We start from the raw sequence: 19,258 nt of genomic DNA on the forward strand, positions 1-19,258 counted from the left end.
AAAGTTTGCAGATGATACTAAGATAGCATGTGCAGTACAGGGTGAAAAGGACAATTACAGAATACAACGAGACCTGGACAGGCTGATAGCATGGGCAGACAGGTGGCAGATGGAGTTTAATTCTAAAAGTGTCAGGTTATGCATTTAGGTAAAGACAACACAAACTTTAACTATGAGATGGAGGGATGTTGGCTAGAGGCAGTAGAGGAAGGAAAGGATTTAGGAGTAGTGATAGACAGGACTATGAAATTTTCAAAGCAATGTTTAGAAGCAAGAAATAGGGCAAATAGGATCCTGGGTTTTATAAATAGAAATGTTAGTTATAAAAGTAAGGAAGTGGTGCGTAGCTTATATAATTCCTATGTTAGGCCCCATTTAGAGTATTGCATACAGGCCTGGTCACCCCACTATAGGCAGGATATCAACATGTTAGAAGCAGTTCAGAGAAGAGCAACTAGGATGATACCAGCATTAAAGCGCCTGGAGTATAGAGATAGATTAAAGGAATTAAACATGTTTTCATTTGAGAGGAGATGTATAAGAGGGATATGATAGAGTTATTTAAAATGTTCTCAGATACAAACTACATAGATGTGAGATCTTTCTTTACCTTAGAGGAGGGAAATAGGACTAGAAATCATGGCAGGAAGATTAGAAAGCAAGGCTGCAGGTTAGATATAAGAAAATATTTCTTTAGTCATAGGGTGGTAGACTTCTGGAATGCATTGCCAGAGACGGTTGTAAATAGCACTAGTTTGACAATGTTTAAAAACAGATTAGATAAGCACTTAAATTTATTAGATTTATAATTATGTATAGCACTGCATGATAGTTTTTATAAGAAATTTACTATAGTTAAACAAGACATGATCCCCATGTATGGGAACCACAAATTGTAGAGGATTTCGCTGCAGGACTTAGCCCTGTTAATGGGCCAAATATTTAGAATTAGTATATAATGTATTGTGTACTTGTAAGTGTATCTTTAAGTACTGATGATGAGGTCGCTGAGCGACTGATACAGGATAACCTAGATGGGCCCTGGTGGCCCTTTGTTATCCTATTATTTATGTTATGTTATGTTATGTTATAAGGTCGCTCTACAGGTAATCTTCTAGTGTTCCTTACTGAATTATGGTCATCCTCTTTTCAAGATTTCAGTGAAACTTTTGCTGTCACATTACTTATCAAAAGCTTTTGATAGAATCTGGCACAAAGCTTTGATTTCAAAACTGCCCTCCTATGTTTTATTTTATTTTATTTTTTTTTATTTGTACCATGTGGGCTTTTCACAGGAATTTATGGGCTAAAGGGGTACTTTTTGGGGGTACCTTTTATCTCAAAGCCCACCCGCTAGGAAACCATTGCCCCGAGTGAGGAAGCCCAGCCTACACTCGGACCATACACAGGATTCGAACCCGTGCGCTTGGAGACCTCTCAGACCCCAAAGCATGCATGGTTCCACTGTAACACGGCAGCCCAGTTTCTATCCTTCTCTCTGCAACTTTATATGAAGTTTCCTTTCCAACCATTCTATTGCTGCTGTAGTAGACAACCACTATTCTTCTCCTAAATCTATTAAAAGTGGTGTTCCTCAGGGTTCTGTCCTGTCACCCACCCTTTCTATTATTCATTAATGACCTTAACCAAATTTCTTGCCCTATCCACTCCTACGCTGATGATACCATCCTACATCTTTCCACATCCTTTCAAAGACAACCAACCCTTCAGGAAGTCAACAATTCATGTAGGGATGCCACAGAATACCTGACCTCTGATTGGGGCAGAGAAAACTTAGTAGTTTTCAATGCCTCAAAAACTCAATTTCTCTATCTATCAACTCAACACAACCTCCCAGACAACTATCCCCTCTTCTTCAATGACACTCAACTGTCTCCCTCTTCAAATACTGAATATCCATGGTCTGTCCCTTATTCATACCCTTAACTGGAAACTTCACTTATCATCTCTTGCTAAAACAGCTTCTATGAAGTTAGGCATTCCGCAGCATCTCTGCCAATTTTTCTCACCCCTCCAACTGCTAACTCTGTACAAGGGCCTTATCCATCCTTGTATGGTGTACTCTTTGTATGTTTTTGGGGTTCCACTTATACAGCTTTATTAGATGAGGTGGAATAAGAAGCTTTTCATCTCATCAACTCCCCTCCTCTGACTGACTGTCTTCAGCCTCTTTCCCACTGCCAAAATTTTGCTTACTTTTCTATCTTTTAACACTATTTTCATGCTAACTGCTCTATTGATCTTGCTAACTGCATGCCTCCCCTCCTCCTGTCCTCCTGTGGCCTTGCTGCACAAGGCTTTCTTCTTCTTTCTCTCATCCCTATTCTGTCCAACCCTCTAAATACAAGAGTTAACTAGTATTCTCAATCATTCATACCTCTCACTGGTAAACTCTGGAACTTCCTAACTGCTTTTGTATTTTCATCTTCCTACAACTTGACTTCTTTTAAGAGAGAGAGAGAGAGAGAGAGAGAGAGAGAGAGAGAGAGAGAGAGAGAGAGAGAGAGAGAGAGAGAGAGAGAGAGAGAGAGAGAGAGAGAGAGAGAGAGAGAGAGAGAGAGAGCTGTGAAGACATTTGTCCCAGGCTTTTGGCTAATTCTTTCAAATCTTTTAGGGAAACTACAGTTCCAGTGGGCCTTTTTTTATCTACTTTTGTTGTTCTTGGCAGTTCTCCCTCTTACATTAAAAAAAAAAGTATTGGAGAAATATGTGAAGAAGTATTTCTCAATAAAAGTACATAGAGAAACTCAGCTTCAATGTGACGTCATAACCCAGGAGTTTTTGAATGACGAGCACACAATGGCAGTAATTTCATACATGATAATAACATAAGTGCAGCTTTTTAAGTATGTGCAATTGTAATGAAACACGATAGCAGAAGGCGCGACAGCAGAGGGTTAAGTGTAATCTCCCAATTACAATTTTGCTAGACTGTGGCTCAATGCTCTTTCTGTTCAAAATTCAGATGCCTGGGCATGAACCTTGGAGCATTACAATGCAAGTTCAAATCAGAACCTTTTGATAATATCATATCTTTTGGTTCCAAATACACTCACATTAACAATAACAATCTTTCCTTTAATCTTCACACATCCACAAACATTCACTTATACCAGTGGTATTCATTGCGCGGTTCGCGATGACTCAATTTACGGCTCTCAAAAAAAAAAAAAAAAAAATGAATAAAAACAAGAAAGCACACTTCCACTCATCACAGCATTAAGTAAGTTTGGTCTTTATTTTGCTCTTAATAACAAGATATATAGGCTAATATTACCATGTCTAATTTATCTTATTTACTACATTGCATTAGCACCCTAGTACTACTTAATTTAGTTGAGTTATGCTAGCTTGCACTAGCTTCGGCTCTCTCAATGAATGTGTTTAACCCAAGTGGCTCCCTTGCAAAAATTAGTGAATAACACTGACTTATATAGTTAAGAGTGTCAGGGAGAAATTCATCTCTCCTCCCTCAATATTTCACTTCATCTCTCAGGAAGGAACTTATACAAACAAGACATCATTTACAATGTTCCATTTCTTCTGATTAAGTTCCACATCAATGCTGAGAAGAGAGATGTATTTCAAATAATCCTGTATATAAACACGTAAATACTGTTATCAGCAGCCTACATCTTAGCACTGTATTAGTATTTCAATGTAAAAACTAAGGAATATTTGATTTACATACCCCTTTGTCCTTGCGTTGAGCTTTCTTTCTTCTCACCACGACTTGGCCACCCTTCATGACAATGCTCTTCTTTCCTTGCTTTTCTGAGAAGTAGAGAGACTGTGCCTAAAAGAGAAATAAAATCAGGTTAGGGATGAATTAAAATTGTGTGGAAAGGAAGTAAAGAGGGATGAGGGAAAGAAGATAAAGCTGACTCAACAACAAAAGATTAGAAAAAGAAAGGAAGGATGAAAGATAAGAATTAAAAGGAGCAAAATATGTTAGGAGAATGTGAAAACAAGATAAAAAGAGGCTAAAGAAAAAAAGAACAATGACTGACTAACACAATAGGAAAATTGAGAAAAGTACAAGCTTATTTGAAATGCTAATGAAATTGTGTGTGTATTTGCCTAATTGTATTTACCTAGTTGTAGTTTTACAGGGCCTGGCCTTTATCTACACTTATCTAATTTTTCTTTAAAACTATGTACACTCTTTGCTGACACCACTTCCTCACTCAAACTGTTCCAAGTCTCAACACATCTTTGCAGGAAACAAAATTTTCTAACATCTCTCAGACATCGTCCCTTCCTTAGTTTCTTACTATGCGATCTTGTGCTTCTAAAGAGTGTGTGTGTGTGTGTGTGTGTGTGTGTGTGTGTGTGTGTGTGTGTGTGTGTGTGTGTGTGTATATATATATATATATATATATATATATATATATATATATATATATATATATATATATATATATATATATATATATATATTTTTGTTATGGTTAACTACTGCTCTCCAGGGAGTATGACGCTTCACAGGGTCCCCAACACTATATTTCACAGCAGCCGTAACCCTCAGGTTCTTCCTGCTGAAAATGTGCAAACTCTAATAGACTGCTGTTCCCTCACGGCGTCACAGCTGCCCTGAGAGGCGACGAGATACTCCGCTCTCACTCGTGCCTACTAAGGATTTGGTAATGACGCCAGCATGTACCAATCCCTTCCCTGAGCCTTAAACACCCAGCCCCTAGTAGTAGACAAATAATACTACAGAAATAGAGGTCGCCAGCAGTGTATAACTTCCCCCACTGCTAGTGAATCTCCTTAACAACTCCTTCTCCTCCTACATCAAACCAATTAGAATTTATAGATAGTATATAAGTTATGTGTTATGGGCGAGGCCTTAATACTCCGTAGAGAAACCGCCCACAAGGACAATTCCACCCACTTCTCTACGGGAGTATTAATGCCTCTCCACACATCTTGTTCTTAGACTGTAAGTGCCTACAGACTGAGACAAGACGTATGGTGTATATTACTATATTACTTAATGCAACAGATGCTTGCCAGCACCTGTCAAGACTGACTCCACGTGCCTACGGCTTACTACAAGACACGATGCGTATTCCACATCTGGTGGTATACACAAGCCCAGCTACCAACTCCGGGTGACAACCAGCCACTCAGGGAGTCAAGATACACGTAGCTAACAGGTTGTACGGACGATGACTGCACACCGACTGGGGGATAGCATGAAGCTTCCCACCAGACAACCAGTGTGGGTGGCTACAGCCACTATACTCAATATACTACAGAAACTACACAATGCGATGGTGGTGGCACACTGCCGCCCTCCAAACCACACTGGTGACCACGGCCAACTAAAAAAACAACAATCGGGACGAGACAATATTGCGTGTCTCTCCGCGTCACCACTCAACAAGAGGGGACAAACGCAAAAACTCGGGAAATGCAGCCAAACCAGCTACACTTTCCCATGGAACAACAAACCCGTTGCTCCACACCGTCACGGCCTAACCAGCAGCAACCCAGCTACTCAAAAGGGAGGGCACAACTCCCAAACTGAGATTGTTGAGCACCCAGAACAGCCTAGCAACACGTGTCTCAACCCTGTGCCAGAACCCAAGAGCGAACGTGTCTACCTCGGCTAAAGACTGGCTCGGTACTGGCGTTTTCTGCCAGGCACTACGAGATGGGAGGAACAGAAAAGGGGGAGGATGGCCGCACTATGGAACAGCGAGAGGCTGTGCTGGGGCCGCCATATAATACGCATATAATAAAATAAAGGGGAAATAATGCGGTGCCTTATATATATATATATATATATATATATATATATATATATATATATATATATATATATATATATATATATATATATATATATATATTTTTTATAAATATATATATATATATATATATATATATATATATATATATATATATATATATATATATATATATAACCCCGCTTAACAAAGAGGTTACGTTCCTAAATAACACTTCATTAAGCAAAACTTCATTAAGCGAACCGATTATAACAAGTTGAACCCCTGATTTGAACTTCCATTGAGAGTAAGCACAGCGAGAGTGCATCATAGTACAGTAAAAGGTTTAAAGAAATAAAAAATTATAAAGTTAAACATTTAGGTAGTTTAATTTAAGTCATTATAATGTACAGGTATCCCTTGGTTAACGATAGGGTTACGTTTCCCAAAAACAGATCGCTAACCGAAACGATCGCTAACTGAGGGATTTGAAATTATCAACTACATACATGTATTTCGCGATGCGTAAATAAACGACACTTTCTATGTTGTTAGTTGTTATTTACACCTTTAGAATTGGTAGTACTTACCTTGAGGAGTGGATGTGATATGCGTAGTGTGTTGTTTTGTGCCCCGAGGACACAGGGCCTTGGAGGATTAAATCTCATCATGCCCACACCGACCCAAACTCGGTCAGCTGCTTCAAACCCTTCAAATTCTTGAGAGAATACGTTTTCCAGTGGGGGTGGGTCATCCAGGCTCTCCTCATCGTCACTCAAGGTTACGGTGGATGTGAAGGATAGATTGGATGTGGGTGGAGTTGTTTTGGAGGTGGATGGAGTTGTTTTGGAAGTGGGTGGAGTTTTTCGAGGTAGCAGGACGAACTTTGAAGTACGACGAGATGACTCCTATGGAAGTAGATGGGATTGCTTTTGAGGTGGATGGGGTAGCTTGGGAGGTGGATGGAGTTGCTTGATCGGTAGATGGGGTTGCTTGGGATGTGGATGGGGTTGCTTGGGCGGTGAGTGGTTTGAAGAAAGATGAGATGACTGTCTGTTTTGCCATCCTTTTCTTTGCCTCAAATAGTTCTTTATACACTTTCATGTCATTTTCTATAGCATTAGTCACGCCATTACTTCGGTTTGGGTTGGGGTCATTCTCCTGGAGAAGATGTATGGCCTGGTTAATATGATTAAAAATCTCCTCGAAAATCTTGACGGAGAGGGTTCTTTCAGGCTCCTTGTCCTCCTCCATTTCCTCCAAAGTATTTTGTTTCTCCAACTCCATGAGGTCGTCGTTGGAGAGAGGCTCAGAATGACTGTCCAGCAGTTCTTGTACGTCATTCTCGTCCACCTCATTGAAGCCTGCCTTATGGGAGATATGAACGATGTCTTTCCTTACTGCTGTAACATCGACAGGGACTTCCTGTTTACGTTCCACGCACTCAGGCCACAAATTACGCCAACATCCATTCATTGCCGACTTGGACACCTCCTTCCATGACTCGTCGATGTTGTCGATCCCTTTTAATGTTATAATCCTTCCAAAATTGTTTCATGGTCGGCTTGTCAGGGTGTCAATGCAGGCCAACAGCTGTTTCATGGTGCGCCGCTGGTAATAGGCCTTGAAAGTAGCGATGACTCCTTGGTCCATCGGCTGGATGAGGGCAGTTGTGTTTGGGGCATAAACATGACCTCAATATTATCTGCCCAGTCATTCATGCTCTCTGGGTGGCTGGGGCGTTGTCACACAGCAAGAGAAATCTGTTAGCAATGTTGTTTTGGGCAGCATATTCTTTTAGGAATTTGGAGAGGTATCCTGTCACGTAACTTTGCATGATAACAGTCGTCATCCACCCTTTTGTTTGCCTTCCATACTACGGGCAAATATTCCTTAATATAGCCAGACAGAGCTCTTGGGTTTTGGGAATGGTAAATAAGGCATGGTTTAAGCTTAAGATCACCAGCGGCATTCCCCCCCACCAATAATGTTAACCTGTCTTTAGATGCCTTGAATCCTGGTGCCGACTTCTCCTCCTTTGCTATAAACGTTCTCGATGACATCTTCTTCCAATACAGGCCTGTCTCGTCAAAGTTTAGAACCTGCTTGGCTGAATAACCTCCTTCCTCGATGCGCTCTTTAAGCAAAGGCTTGAAGGCGTTTGCAGCGGTTGATCCGAACTCGCTGCCTCCCCACTAACCTTGAGGTTGTGTAGACTCCCACGATGTTTGAAACGTTCAAACCACCCCTTACTGGCCTTGAAGGACACTGTCTCGCCTATGTTGAATTCTGGTTTCAGGTCCTCCCACAGGCTCAGTGCCTTAGTAGTAACGAGTTGGGTAGAAAGAGGCATGCGGCGGTGTGTGGTCTTCAATCCATAGCCTCAGCAAACGTTCCAATTTTTCCATAATCGGTTCCCTGTTACGAGTTGTTGTGTGTTTGTGCAGGTTTGTGACTTGGTTGGCCTGCTGCTTCACTTGTACTTTTTCTGGAGAACTGTTGATACAGTTGATTGAGATAAACCAAGGGCACGAGCAATAGAGTTTACCCCTTCACCACCCTCATGACGAGTCACAATGTTCAACTTAATATCAAGGCCAATGCTCTTTCTCGATTTTTAGCCTTATCTCCCGGTGGAGAACAATCGTTGGGTCGCTTGGAAGCCATCACTAAGTTCACTTGATCACAAATAAGCACAAAAAGAAGTTTAGAGCGAGCGTGATAGAGTTGTTGTTGCACAATCAAAACAGCGGGAAAGACTGTGGTGTGTTTACTGCACGGGCCGCGGGTGGATGGAGGCGCTGCGATCGCGATTGCGATCGCGATTGCGATTGGTCAATCCGATCGTTAACCGAATTTTGGCGATCGTTAACCAAAAAATAGGGATTAATTTGGAGGGATCGTATGAGCGAAATATCGTTAAGTAGTCGATCGTTAACCGAGGGACACCTGTACATTAATGTATGTATGTATGTATGCTGATGATCTTAACTTTATGAAATGGGGGAATGTGGAATGCAAACACAGTGTGCATCATTGTATCCCAAACAAAACTTATGTACCAGATTTCCACAAGGCTTTCCACTTTATCCATTGTAGAGTCACGAGTTCAAGTGGTTCTTTTACCTTGCAAGGAAGATACGGTCTCACCAGCCTTCTTAATAGAGTCTGCTGACTTGAAAATAGTAGACAGTAGATGGAGTCAAGATGGTGGCGAGCAATGTTATTAGTTTTCTGGCCTATCTCGTGTCTGTGAATAATATCCAGCTTCACTTCGAGAGTAAGAGACTTCCTGGTCTTCTTAGGAATGCTAGGCCACATTACAGGGCGTTCTGGTGGTAAGTTGAGCTAGGAAAGACGAGCTGCTGCTGACGTTGTTATGTTTTGACTGGGGAGTGAGTTGTGCGCGTGTTGTCCACGAGTCTTGATCTTGATCTTTATTCTACATGTGTCTAAGGATTTCTCCTGAGGCAGGCCTTAGTACCAGCAGCTCCTGGTGTATTCAAAAGCCAGTCAGCTTGCATGATACGGTGGGGCTTTCAAATTTGGAAAAAAATAACTGGATAAAACTTCGTTAAAGTGAGTTTGGTGTTCGTTAAATGAGCAGATGGTAGTAAAATGAAACCTTCGTTGTAGCGAAATTTCGTTGTGTGAACCTTCGTTAAACGGGATTACCTGTATATATATATATATATATATATATATATATATATATATATATATATATATATATATATATATATACAGTAATCACCCATGTATCTGGATTATAGCAGCCAAGGCCCTGGTTGACATGCTAAATATCCGGATACCTGGAATTTCCTCTCCCAACCCCTTAAAAATAATGAAAAAACATGTACATAACCCAAATGTGTAAGAAAACAATGAATGAAAACACATTAAATGTATAATCTGGAACAAAAAATGGTACATAAACAGTACAAGGGATGGTGGGATGTACACACAACAGTAAAGGCGGCATCACACTAGCATTTTCTGGCAACTTTCTTTTAACTGTCAACTTTTGTCGACGCTCGTCGTCACACACAAGTAGAAGAAATAAACAGAATGGGACCATATCAAGAAGGAAAAACAAGACCAATTAAAATACTACTAAAATCACAAGCAGCAACAGAAGAAATATTCTATAGAACAACTAAACTCAGAGAAACAGAAGGTTGCAAGGATATATATACAGTAATACTCCACTTAACGAACAGGATATGAAGTGTCAAAGCTGTTCATAGAGCGAAAATTCGTTAAGCGGTCGTAATTTTCCCATAGGAAATAATGGAAATAGTGGGGGATGCGTTCTGGGCTGGTCCCCAACATACCACAAAGGTTATATATATATATATATATATATATATATATATATATATATATATATATATATATATATATATATATATATATATATATATATATATATATACGTTATAGCATATTGGGCCACCAGTGTACCATTACTTTTATGATGTCATATGAGTCATTGGAAGTTAGAAGAGCTACGTACAAATTCTTTCACATTCTCGCATTTATGTTCACAAAACAACATTTCTATTAGCTTTTTTACAAACTTTGCCCCCAAGAAAGGATTGTTCTGTAATGCATGAAGTGAAATCTTACATGGAATACCAAAAAATAAAGCAGAGATGAGATGAGCCACAGACGAAGCGGGAGACTCACGGCGACTCGGCCACTTCTTCTTTTCTTGTGACCCTTTTAGCCTGCGTGTTGTCTCTCCCCATGATATTTGTTTCCACTCCTCTATTGCCAGCTATAATGGAAATATCTTAGTATTCATATACGCTCATGCCACGAGGATAACCTCAACTCCATGGCACTGAGTGATAGTGAATTATTAATGAAATACCGCGGTATTTCATTAGTAATTCACTATCACTCAGTGTCACGGAGTCAAGGTTATCCTCGTGGCATGAGCGTATATAAATACTAAGATATAATATCCATTATAGCAGGCAGTAGAGGAGTGAAAACATAAACATCATGATGAAAGTAACACACAAGCAAAAGGGTTACAAGAAGAAGAAGCTGCCAAGTGACCACGAGTCTACCGCTTCGTCTGTGGCTCATCTCATCTCTGCTTTATTTTTTGGTATTCCATGTAAGATTTCACTTCATGCATTACAGAACAATCCTTTCTTGGGGGCAAGGTTTGTAAAAAGCTAATAGAAATGTTTTTTTTTTTTTGTGAATATAAATGCATATATAAGACAGCAGCAACCTCAGAGCAACCTGATAGCAACCTTGTCACCGTCCCTCCAAGCATTTATGGGTGCCATTTCGCTGCAAGAGGTTGCTCTGACATTGTTAAAGAATCTTGGATCCAGCTCCAGGAGCGCTAGAGACAGAGGCGGGGAGCCAGCCAATCACAGCAAAGCTACCGTGTTCGTCCCTCACCCGGCAAATTCAAACCCAGAAAATTCGCTAAAACAGACGTGGTTGTACGTTATGCGGAATTTTGGTCTAACTTTATATAGTACGTTAAACCGGAAATTCGTTAAACAAACGTTCATTAAGCGGAGTATTACTATATAAAGAAATATAGAAATGAGGAATAAAGGAAGAGATACAACGAACTGACGGCAGCAGTATGGGAGAAAAATAATGAAAGATCAGAAGAGGAAAAAAAAGGCATTTTTTGGCGAGAATTCTAGGAGACAGGATAAGGAAATGCTATATAAAAGAGAAGGGAGAGGAAAAAGTGGAACAAGTTTAACTAAAAGTGATAAAGGCAAGAGACTAAAAATGATGTATACGAACATAGACGGGGTTTTATCAAGTAAATTAGAATTAAGACATTACATAAAGAAAGAAGAACCGGATATTGTATGCCTGGGTGAAACAAAACTAAATGAGGCAATCAAAATAGACTTGGATAATATGTATAATGTATGGAGGAAAGACAGAGGGGGTAAAAGAGGAGGAGTCATGATAATGTCAAAGAAGGAGATGGTGATAAACCAAGTGGAATGTGGGGAAGGAAAAGCAGTACTGTATGTTAAGATGCATATTAATAAAAAAAAGAGCTAACAATCATTGTAACATATTATGTGCCACCAAAAACAAATTCATGGACCAATCAAGAATATAAAGACATGATAGATGACACAATAAGGAGTCTAACGAGAATCGTTAAAGAAAGGAGAAAAGTGATATTAGCAGGAGATTTCAACAGTAAAGAAGTGGACTTGGGAAATTATGAAAGTGGTATGGGGGAAGAAGCCTGGGGAGAAAAATTCCTGAACCTAATATTAGATAATATGATGGACCTTGCAAGGAGTAAAGGAAAACATGAGATTCAGAGGAAATGATGAGCCAGCAAGATTAGACCTGGTTTTTACAAGGGGTATACAAATGAATGATGTTATAAGATATAAGTGCCCATTGGGAAAGAGTGATTATGTAATATTAGAAATGGATATAGAAGAGGGAAAAGAAGATAGAGATGAATCATACAAAGGATACCGATTGAATTATCGAAAGGCTGATATTGAGAATCTCAGAACTATTTCAAATACGCTAACTGGGAGGAAATGGAAAACTCTGAGGGGGTGCAAGGGAAATATAACTTATTTTTGGAAATATACAAAACAGGAGTCAGGAAATATGTCCCGAAATATAGACCTAAGGAAGAAGGAAAGAAAGATTGGTTTAACACAAAGTGTGCCAGGGCAAAGGAGAAAAGGGATGGAGCATGGAAAAGGTGGAGAAGAAATAGAAATGCAGTAAATAAGGAAAACTTCAAGATAGCAAGAAATGAATATGTTTAAGTGAGGAAGGAAGAGGAGAGGATCTATGAAAAAGACATAGTAGAAAAATGCAAGGAGCAACCGAAATTGTTCTTGAGATTCATAAACGGAAAAATAAGACAAAAAGAAACAATACAAAGGTTAAAAGAAGAAAATGGGATGGTGGAAGACCCAAAATGTATAGCAGAACTGTTAAATAAGTTCCAGGAGGTCTTTACTAAGGAATCCAAATTTGATAGACCACAGGGTAATAGAGACCATCTATATGGAAGAGATTAAAGTAACCAAGCTTGAAATAAAAGAATTAATGAAGGAACTGGATGAAGAAAAGGCAATGGGACTGGATAAAGTCTCAGGCAGAATACTGAAAGAATGTAGGGAAGAACTAGCAAGTCCTATACACAACATCATAAAATGCTCAATAAAAAATGGAACAGTACCAGTGGAACGGAAAAGAGCTGAGGTGGTTCCCATATATGAGCGGAAGGAAGGAAGAACCTCTAAATTACAGACCAGTATCACTAACTAGTGTAATATGTAAGATGTGTGAAAGAGTAATAAAGAAACAATGGATCAAGTTCCTTGAAGACAACTAATTATTATCAAATAGTCAATTTGGCTTTAGAAAAGGTCAGTCGTGTGTAACAAATTTACTGAGTTTCTACTCTAGAATAGTTGATGGCGTACAAGAGAGAGAGGGATGGGTTGATTGTATTTACTTGGATTTAAAAAAAAAGGCATTTGATAAAGTGCCACATGCAAGGTTACTGTGGAAATTAGAGGAGAAAGGTGGTTTAAAAGGAAACACTTTGAGATGGATGGAAAATTATTTGAGGGGGAGAGAAATACGGACGGTAGTCAAAGATATTAAATCCACGTTTTAGAGCAGTAGAAAGCGAAGTGCCACAGGGGTCAGTATTGGCACCAATACTTTTCTCATTTATATAAATGACATGCCAGAAGGAGTGAAGAGCAACATAAATCTGTTTGCAGACGATGCGAAACTGTGCAGAGTTAAGGCCCGTATACATTGCGCGTCATCACCCTGCCTCGTGAGGCATGACTGATGTTGAAGTTTAACTGGATCATCCACACGAGAGGGAGCGAACTGCCGCACGCGCCACTGCGAATAGTCACCGCTCTGCTTTGACGGGGAGAGGATGTGCGCCGCCGCTGACAACCCGCGCTCCCAAGAAGCTATATTGTGGAGTGTTGTGGCTCTGTGTGCTGCCAAAAAGAAACTGTTGTTGAAGAAAAGACGTAAAAGGGAATGGTGCAAGCTGTGGCTTTCCAGACGACCTGTGAGAGGGAGCTACAACCAGATATTCTCAGAACTAGTAAGAAAACCCATCAGACTTTGAAAATTATACAAGAATGCCAGTCATTGCATTCCACGCTCTGCTGACGAAAATCAAGCCACACATTGAAAAAGTAGATACACACCTACAAGAGAGTATATCGCCAGGAGCTCGTCTTGAAGCTACTCTACGTTTCCTTGCAGCGGGAGGATCATATGTAAGTTTACAATATTCCACCAGGATATCTAAGCAGAGCCTCGGCCGTATCATACTCAAAACCTGTGAAGCCATCTACAATGTTCTCAAGGAGGATTACCTGAAGGTGAGATTGAATAGTGTTCACAGGATAAGAAACATAAGCTGATATATGGTTTATTAAAACATAGGTAATAAACGATTAATGATAATTTCCTGGAGCAACATACAGGTTCAAAGAAATGAAAGTTTATTATAACATAGATAATACATGAATAATTACCTGAAAGTGAGATTAATCGAATATTGTTCACAGAAAAAAATTATAGTTTATTATAGGTAAGACATGATATATTAGTGTTCACAGGAAAAAATAAACTGCTTAACTTATGTTTTCAAGCAATGCGGCTATCTGAACCCACTTCCTTCAAAATCTGGTGATTAAAAGTCAGACGGCCCATGTCACCTAAACTTAGCACTTCACTTATTAGTTTCTTGGCTATTTTCCTTTGCTGTTCATCCATGTTTTTGAGTTCACTATAAACAAGCTTAGAAAAAATATCCAAACATGGATCTGGATCCACATGACTGGGAATGAAGGAAAGTTTATCAAGAGCAAGTGCCTTCACTTTATCAACCTCTTCCACTTGCTTCCTCTTCTTTGAAGGCACTCTTGAACTAGTTGATGGAGTAGAGGAGGGCGAGGCTATCGTAGAAGTCGTAAGGGTAGGGCTGGGTGCAGGTGAAGGTGTGAAGGAGGGATCAGAGACAGGCACATCGTCGACAGAGTCCGGCACAGATTCCACTTCAGCAACCTGTGGATAAATAAACTCACATGTATATCAAATATATATAAATGTTAGGTTTTCATGTCTGTATTGAAAAGGCATCTTTTCAGATGCCAACAACTTCTCATGAATGGAAAGAAGTTGCAAAGCAGTTTGAAAAGTGGAATTTTCTGCACTGTGTTGGAGCGGTGGATGGTAAACACATCACCATATGGCCTCCAAAAGATGGTGGTTCATACTACTTTAATTATAAAGGTTCTCACTACTACTTTAATTATAAAGGTTCTCACAGCATAGTTCTCATGGCTGTAGTGAATGCCAACTACAAGTTCATGTATGTAGATGTGGGGACAAATGGAAGAGTTTTCGATGGCGGTGTGTGGGCCAACTCAAGTCTGTGTGGGAATGCTCAGTCTTTCTACAGATGAACGGCTTCCTGACAGCTTCAGAACACTGCCATTTGTGTTCGTCGGTGTTGATGCCTTTCCCTTGAAGAGATACTTCATGAAAACGTATCCATTCAAACATCAGGATAACAGACAAAGGATTTTCTCCTACCGACTTTCAAGGGCATGCCATGTAGTCAAAAATGCATTTGGCATTATGGCTAATAAATTCTGCATTTTCCAAAGTGCAATCAATTTGCATCCTCAAAAGGTTGAGAAAATTGTACTTGCTTGCACAGCCCTGCACAACTTCTTGCGCAGAGAACATCAATCATTTTATATGCCGACAGGAAGCATTGACAATGAGAACATTGCTGACTGAATGGTAACACCAGGGTCATGGCATGAAGATGGGCAGCTTCTACCTTTGGAGAGAGTACAAAGACATCCCACAGATGAAGCAAAAGCCGTCAGAAACCAATTCATGGAGTACTTCAATGAAAAAGGATCAGTACCGTGGCAGCAACATATGTGTGGCATACATGACAGAGAGAGAGAGAGAGAGAGAGAGAGAGAGAGAGAGAGAGAGAGAGAGAGAGAGAGAGAGAGAGAGATTAGCAGAATGTTGCCTGTGCTGGAGAAGGCGACATATAAATTTTAAGAATTTTGTGATCCTTTCTCTTAATAAATGAATAGTGACCATATGTTATCTTCTTATATCTGTATTCCCACCACCAACACCTTATGCGTATAAGTTGATGGTATGAAAGTAGGAAATACATTAGTTTCATAATAAATATAAATGTGTTAAAGTTCTCCAGAACGGCAACACTCAAGGTCACTGAATGAGACCTGTGTCACATGTCACCTGCCAGCTGTGGAAATAAAGTCTATGTAAGTTTTAATATGGGCACAATAGCGTGAAAAGTGATATCCAGGAAGCAGAGAAATATAAAGAGAGAGAGAGAGAGAGAGAGAGAGAGAGAGAGAGAGAGAGAGAGAGAGAGAGAGAGAGAGAGAGAGTGAGTTTACCTATAAATTTGCTACGGGAAATGAGCTACGCTCGTGGTGTCCCATTCGCTTGAATCCATTTATCATACTTTTCTTTAAAACTATGGATACTTCTTGCTCTCACTACACCCTCCAGTAATCTATTCCAGACAGTGACAGTTCTTGCTGGGAAACTGAACTTTTTAATATCAATTGTACACCCCAGAATCCTCAATTTCAAATCATGATTATCTCTTGGTCTTCTCGTCATATCCAGCTCGAGAAAGTCATCTCTATCAATCTTGTCAATCTCATTTACACACTTGAACAGTTGGATCATATCACCTCTTCTTCTCTCTTTCAACGTTGGCAGATTTAGTCTACATAATCTTTCCTGGTAATCTATATCATGCAAGGCTGGCACCAGTTTCGTTGCCGCTCTTTGTACCCGTTCCAGTTTATGTATATGTTTCTTCAAATGAGGCGCCCACACCACCTGTGCATATTCTAATTTTGGCCTCAGAATTTATTCTATTACTTTTTTGACCAGTGTTTCATTCAGGTGAGTAAATGTAGTTCTGATATTTGCAACTATTGCCAAACCTTCCCCTACAATTTTGTTAATATGTCCCTTAGGTGACAAGTTGTTTTGTACTATAACCCCCAAGTCTTTTTCTCTTTCTACACACATTAGATTCACTCCACCTAAGTTATAGCTTGCATGAGGTCTGTGTATACTTCTTCCCATTTCCAACACATGACATTTGTCAGCATTAAATTCCATCATCCATTTATTGCTCCATTCGTGAATAATATCCAAGTCCTCTTGTAAACCTTGACAATCTTCTTGGGTTTTTACTTGTCTCATTATTTTTGCATCATCTGCGAACAAATTAATATAACTTCTCACTCCATCCGGTAGATCATTTACATATGTCAGGAACATTAGGGGTGCCAACACAGACCCTTGTGGGACTCCACTCTCTACTTCAGCCCATTCAGAGCTTACACCCCGTACTACTGTCTTCATTTTTCTCCCTGATAAGTAACTTGTCATCCATTTAAGTATCTTGTCCCCAAGTCCTCCACATTTTTCCATCTTCCACTTAAGTCTTTTGTGGGATACCTTATCAAAAGCCTTTTTTAGATCAAGATATATACAGTCAACCCATCCTCCTTTCAGATCAACTATGTCAATTACTCTTGAATAAAAACTTAGAAGATTGGTAACGCAAGATCTTCCCTTTCTAAATCCAAATTGCTTTGATGAAAGAATTTCTCTTTCTTCTAGGAACTTCATCCATCTATCTCTTATTATTCCCTCTAACACCTTTATTAATATACACAGAAGAGAAACAGGCCTGTAGTTTAACGGTATCTCTCTACTTCCTCCTTTATGTATGGCCACTATTTGCGCTTCCTTCCACTTTTCCGGAACATATCCTTCTTCTAATGACTTCATGTATAACTGATGAATTGGCCAACTTAATTCCTCTGCACAACATTTCAACACCCATCCTGACATTTGGTCCGGTCCCATTGCCTTATTTACATCCAGCATCTAAAGTCTTGTTATGACTTCCTTTTTATCAAATACAATGTTTTTCAACTTGGGTCCTTGATATCCTCCTAGTACTCCTCCTTCTCCAACATAATCACCATATTTTACAAACACTGATTAAACTTGTTATTTAATACCTGAGCTATTTCTCACTCATCTTCAATAATCTCTCCTTCCACTTCCAGCCTCCGAATTGAATCTTTAATTTTTGTTTTACCATTAATGTATTTGTAAAAAAGTTTAGGATCACTTTCATATTCATCCACGATGTTTTTTTCATATTTAGCCTCTTCCTCTCTTCTCACCTCTGTATACATATTCCGTGCTCTATGATACTTTTCCTTTATTCCTTCTTTTTCTCATATTTTTCCATGCTCTATCTCTCTCTTCTTTGGCTTTTCTGCATCGCTCATTAAACCATACTTTTTTATCTCTCTCTCTTGGCTTATATAAAGGGACTGTTTTCTGAACCACTTCGCCGTATACCCTCAGTACCTCTTCCAGCATTGCCTCTGTATTCAATTCCAAAATCCTCTCGAACCACCTCCTCTCTCTAAAATATTTCTTCATATTCTCTATGTCAGCCTTCTTAAAGTTGTACTTATTAATCGCAGTTTTCTGGGACTCACACTCCAATCCATATCTGAGCCACACTTCACATATTATAACTACGTGATCTCCTCTTCCTGGTGGGCTCTCAATCCATATTACCTATTTCTTCCTCCTTTCTAGTAAATACTAGATCCAATCTTGATGGGTTATCATCTCCTCTAACTCTTGTCATTTCTTTGATGTGTTGGTACAAAGCATTTTGTCATTTGATCAAATACTTTAGCTCCCCAACTCCTTTCCTCGCATTTCGGCTCCATACTTTCCCAGCCCACTTCTTTACAGTTAAAATCACCACAAAGTATGATGCGATTTGATCCTCTGATCAATTTTTCTAAGGTATCCAACGTCTCTTTCCTCATTCTCTCGTGGCTTCTCTTGTCCAAGCTCCTGTGTATGGTGCTATGTACGTTGTTATCACTGTTATTTTCTCATTTTCTTTCATTGTAATTTCCACTGCTAACACTTCACCTAATTCAGACTCAATCTCTATATTTTTCATCCTTAAACTATTGTGGACCAGAATACAAACTCCTCCACCAAATCTACCCACTCTGTCTTTCCTCCAAATGTTGTATCCTTCCCAGCCAAACAACTCTAAATTTATCTCTTTTTTTATTTTAGTTTCCACCATACAAAATACCATGGGATTTTTTTCCCTTACCAAGTCTGCTATTTCTAGTCTTTTGGAGCTTATGCCATCCACATTAGTATAAATTAACCTTAGATCCACAAAGACTTCTTCCTTCACACCTCTTGTCACTACTCCCTGGGGGCCATCATCCCTCCTATGGCCCCTTCCACCTCTACTGACACACCTCTCTTGAACAGTCTCACCACTTTTCCCCTCCTTATAGCAAAAAAATATTTCTTAGCTTCTTCATCTGTTCTGTTTT

The 19,258-nt window shown here is 39.5% G+C and overlaps 1 protein-coding gene across 2 annotated transcripts in view; it reads right to left on the reverse strand.

The window, feature by feature from the left end:
• Window positions 1-19,258, reverse strand: part of LOC123510756 (tigger transposable element-derived protein 1-like) — a 136,982-nt gene that overhangs the window by 20,415 nt on the left and 97,309 nt on the right. For both annotated transcript variants that reach the window (XM_045266111.1, XM_045266110.1), the window contains one exon: window positions 3,713-3,817. In XM_045266111.1, coding sequence (XP_045122046.1) covers window positions 3,713-3,817 — 105 coding nt within the window. The remainder of the gene's footprint in view (window positions 1-3,712; window positions 3,818-19,258) is intronic.

Source organism: Portunus trituberculatus, chromosome 30 (assembly GCF_017591435.1).
Source record: "Portunus trituberculatus isolate SZX2019 chromosome 30, ASM1759143v1, whole genome shotgun sequence".
Lineage (NCBI taxonomy): Eukaryota > Metazoa > Arthropoda > Malacostraca > Decapoda > Portunidae > Portunus > Portunus trituberculatus.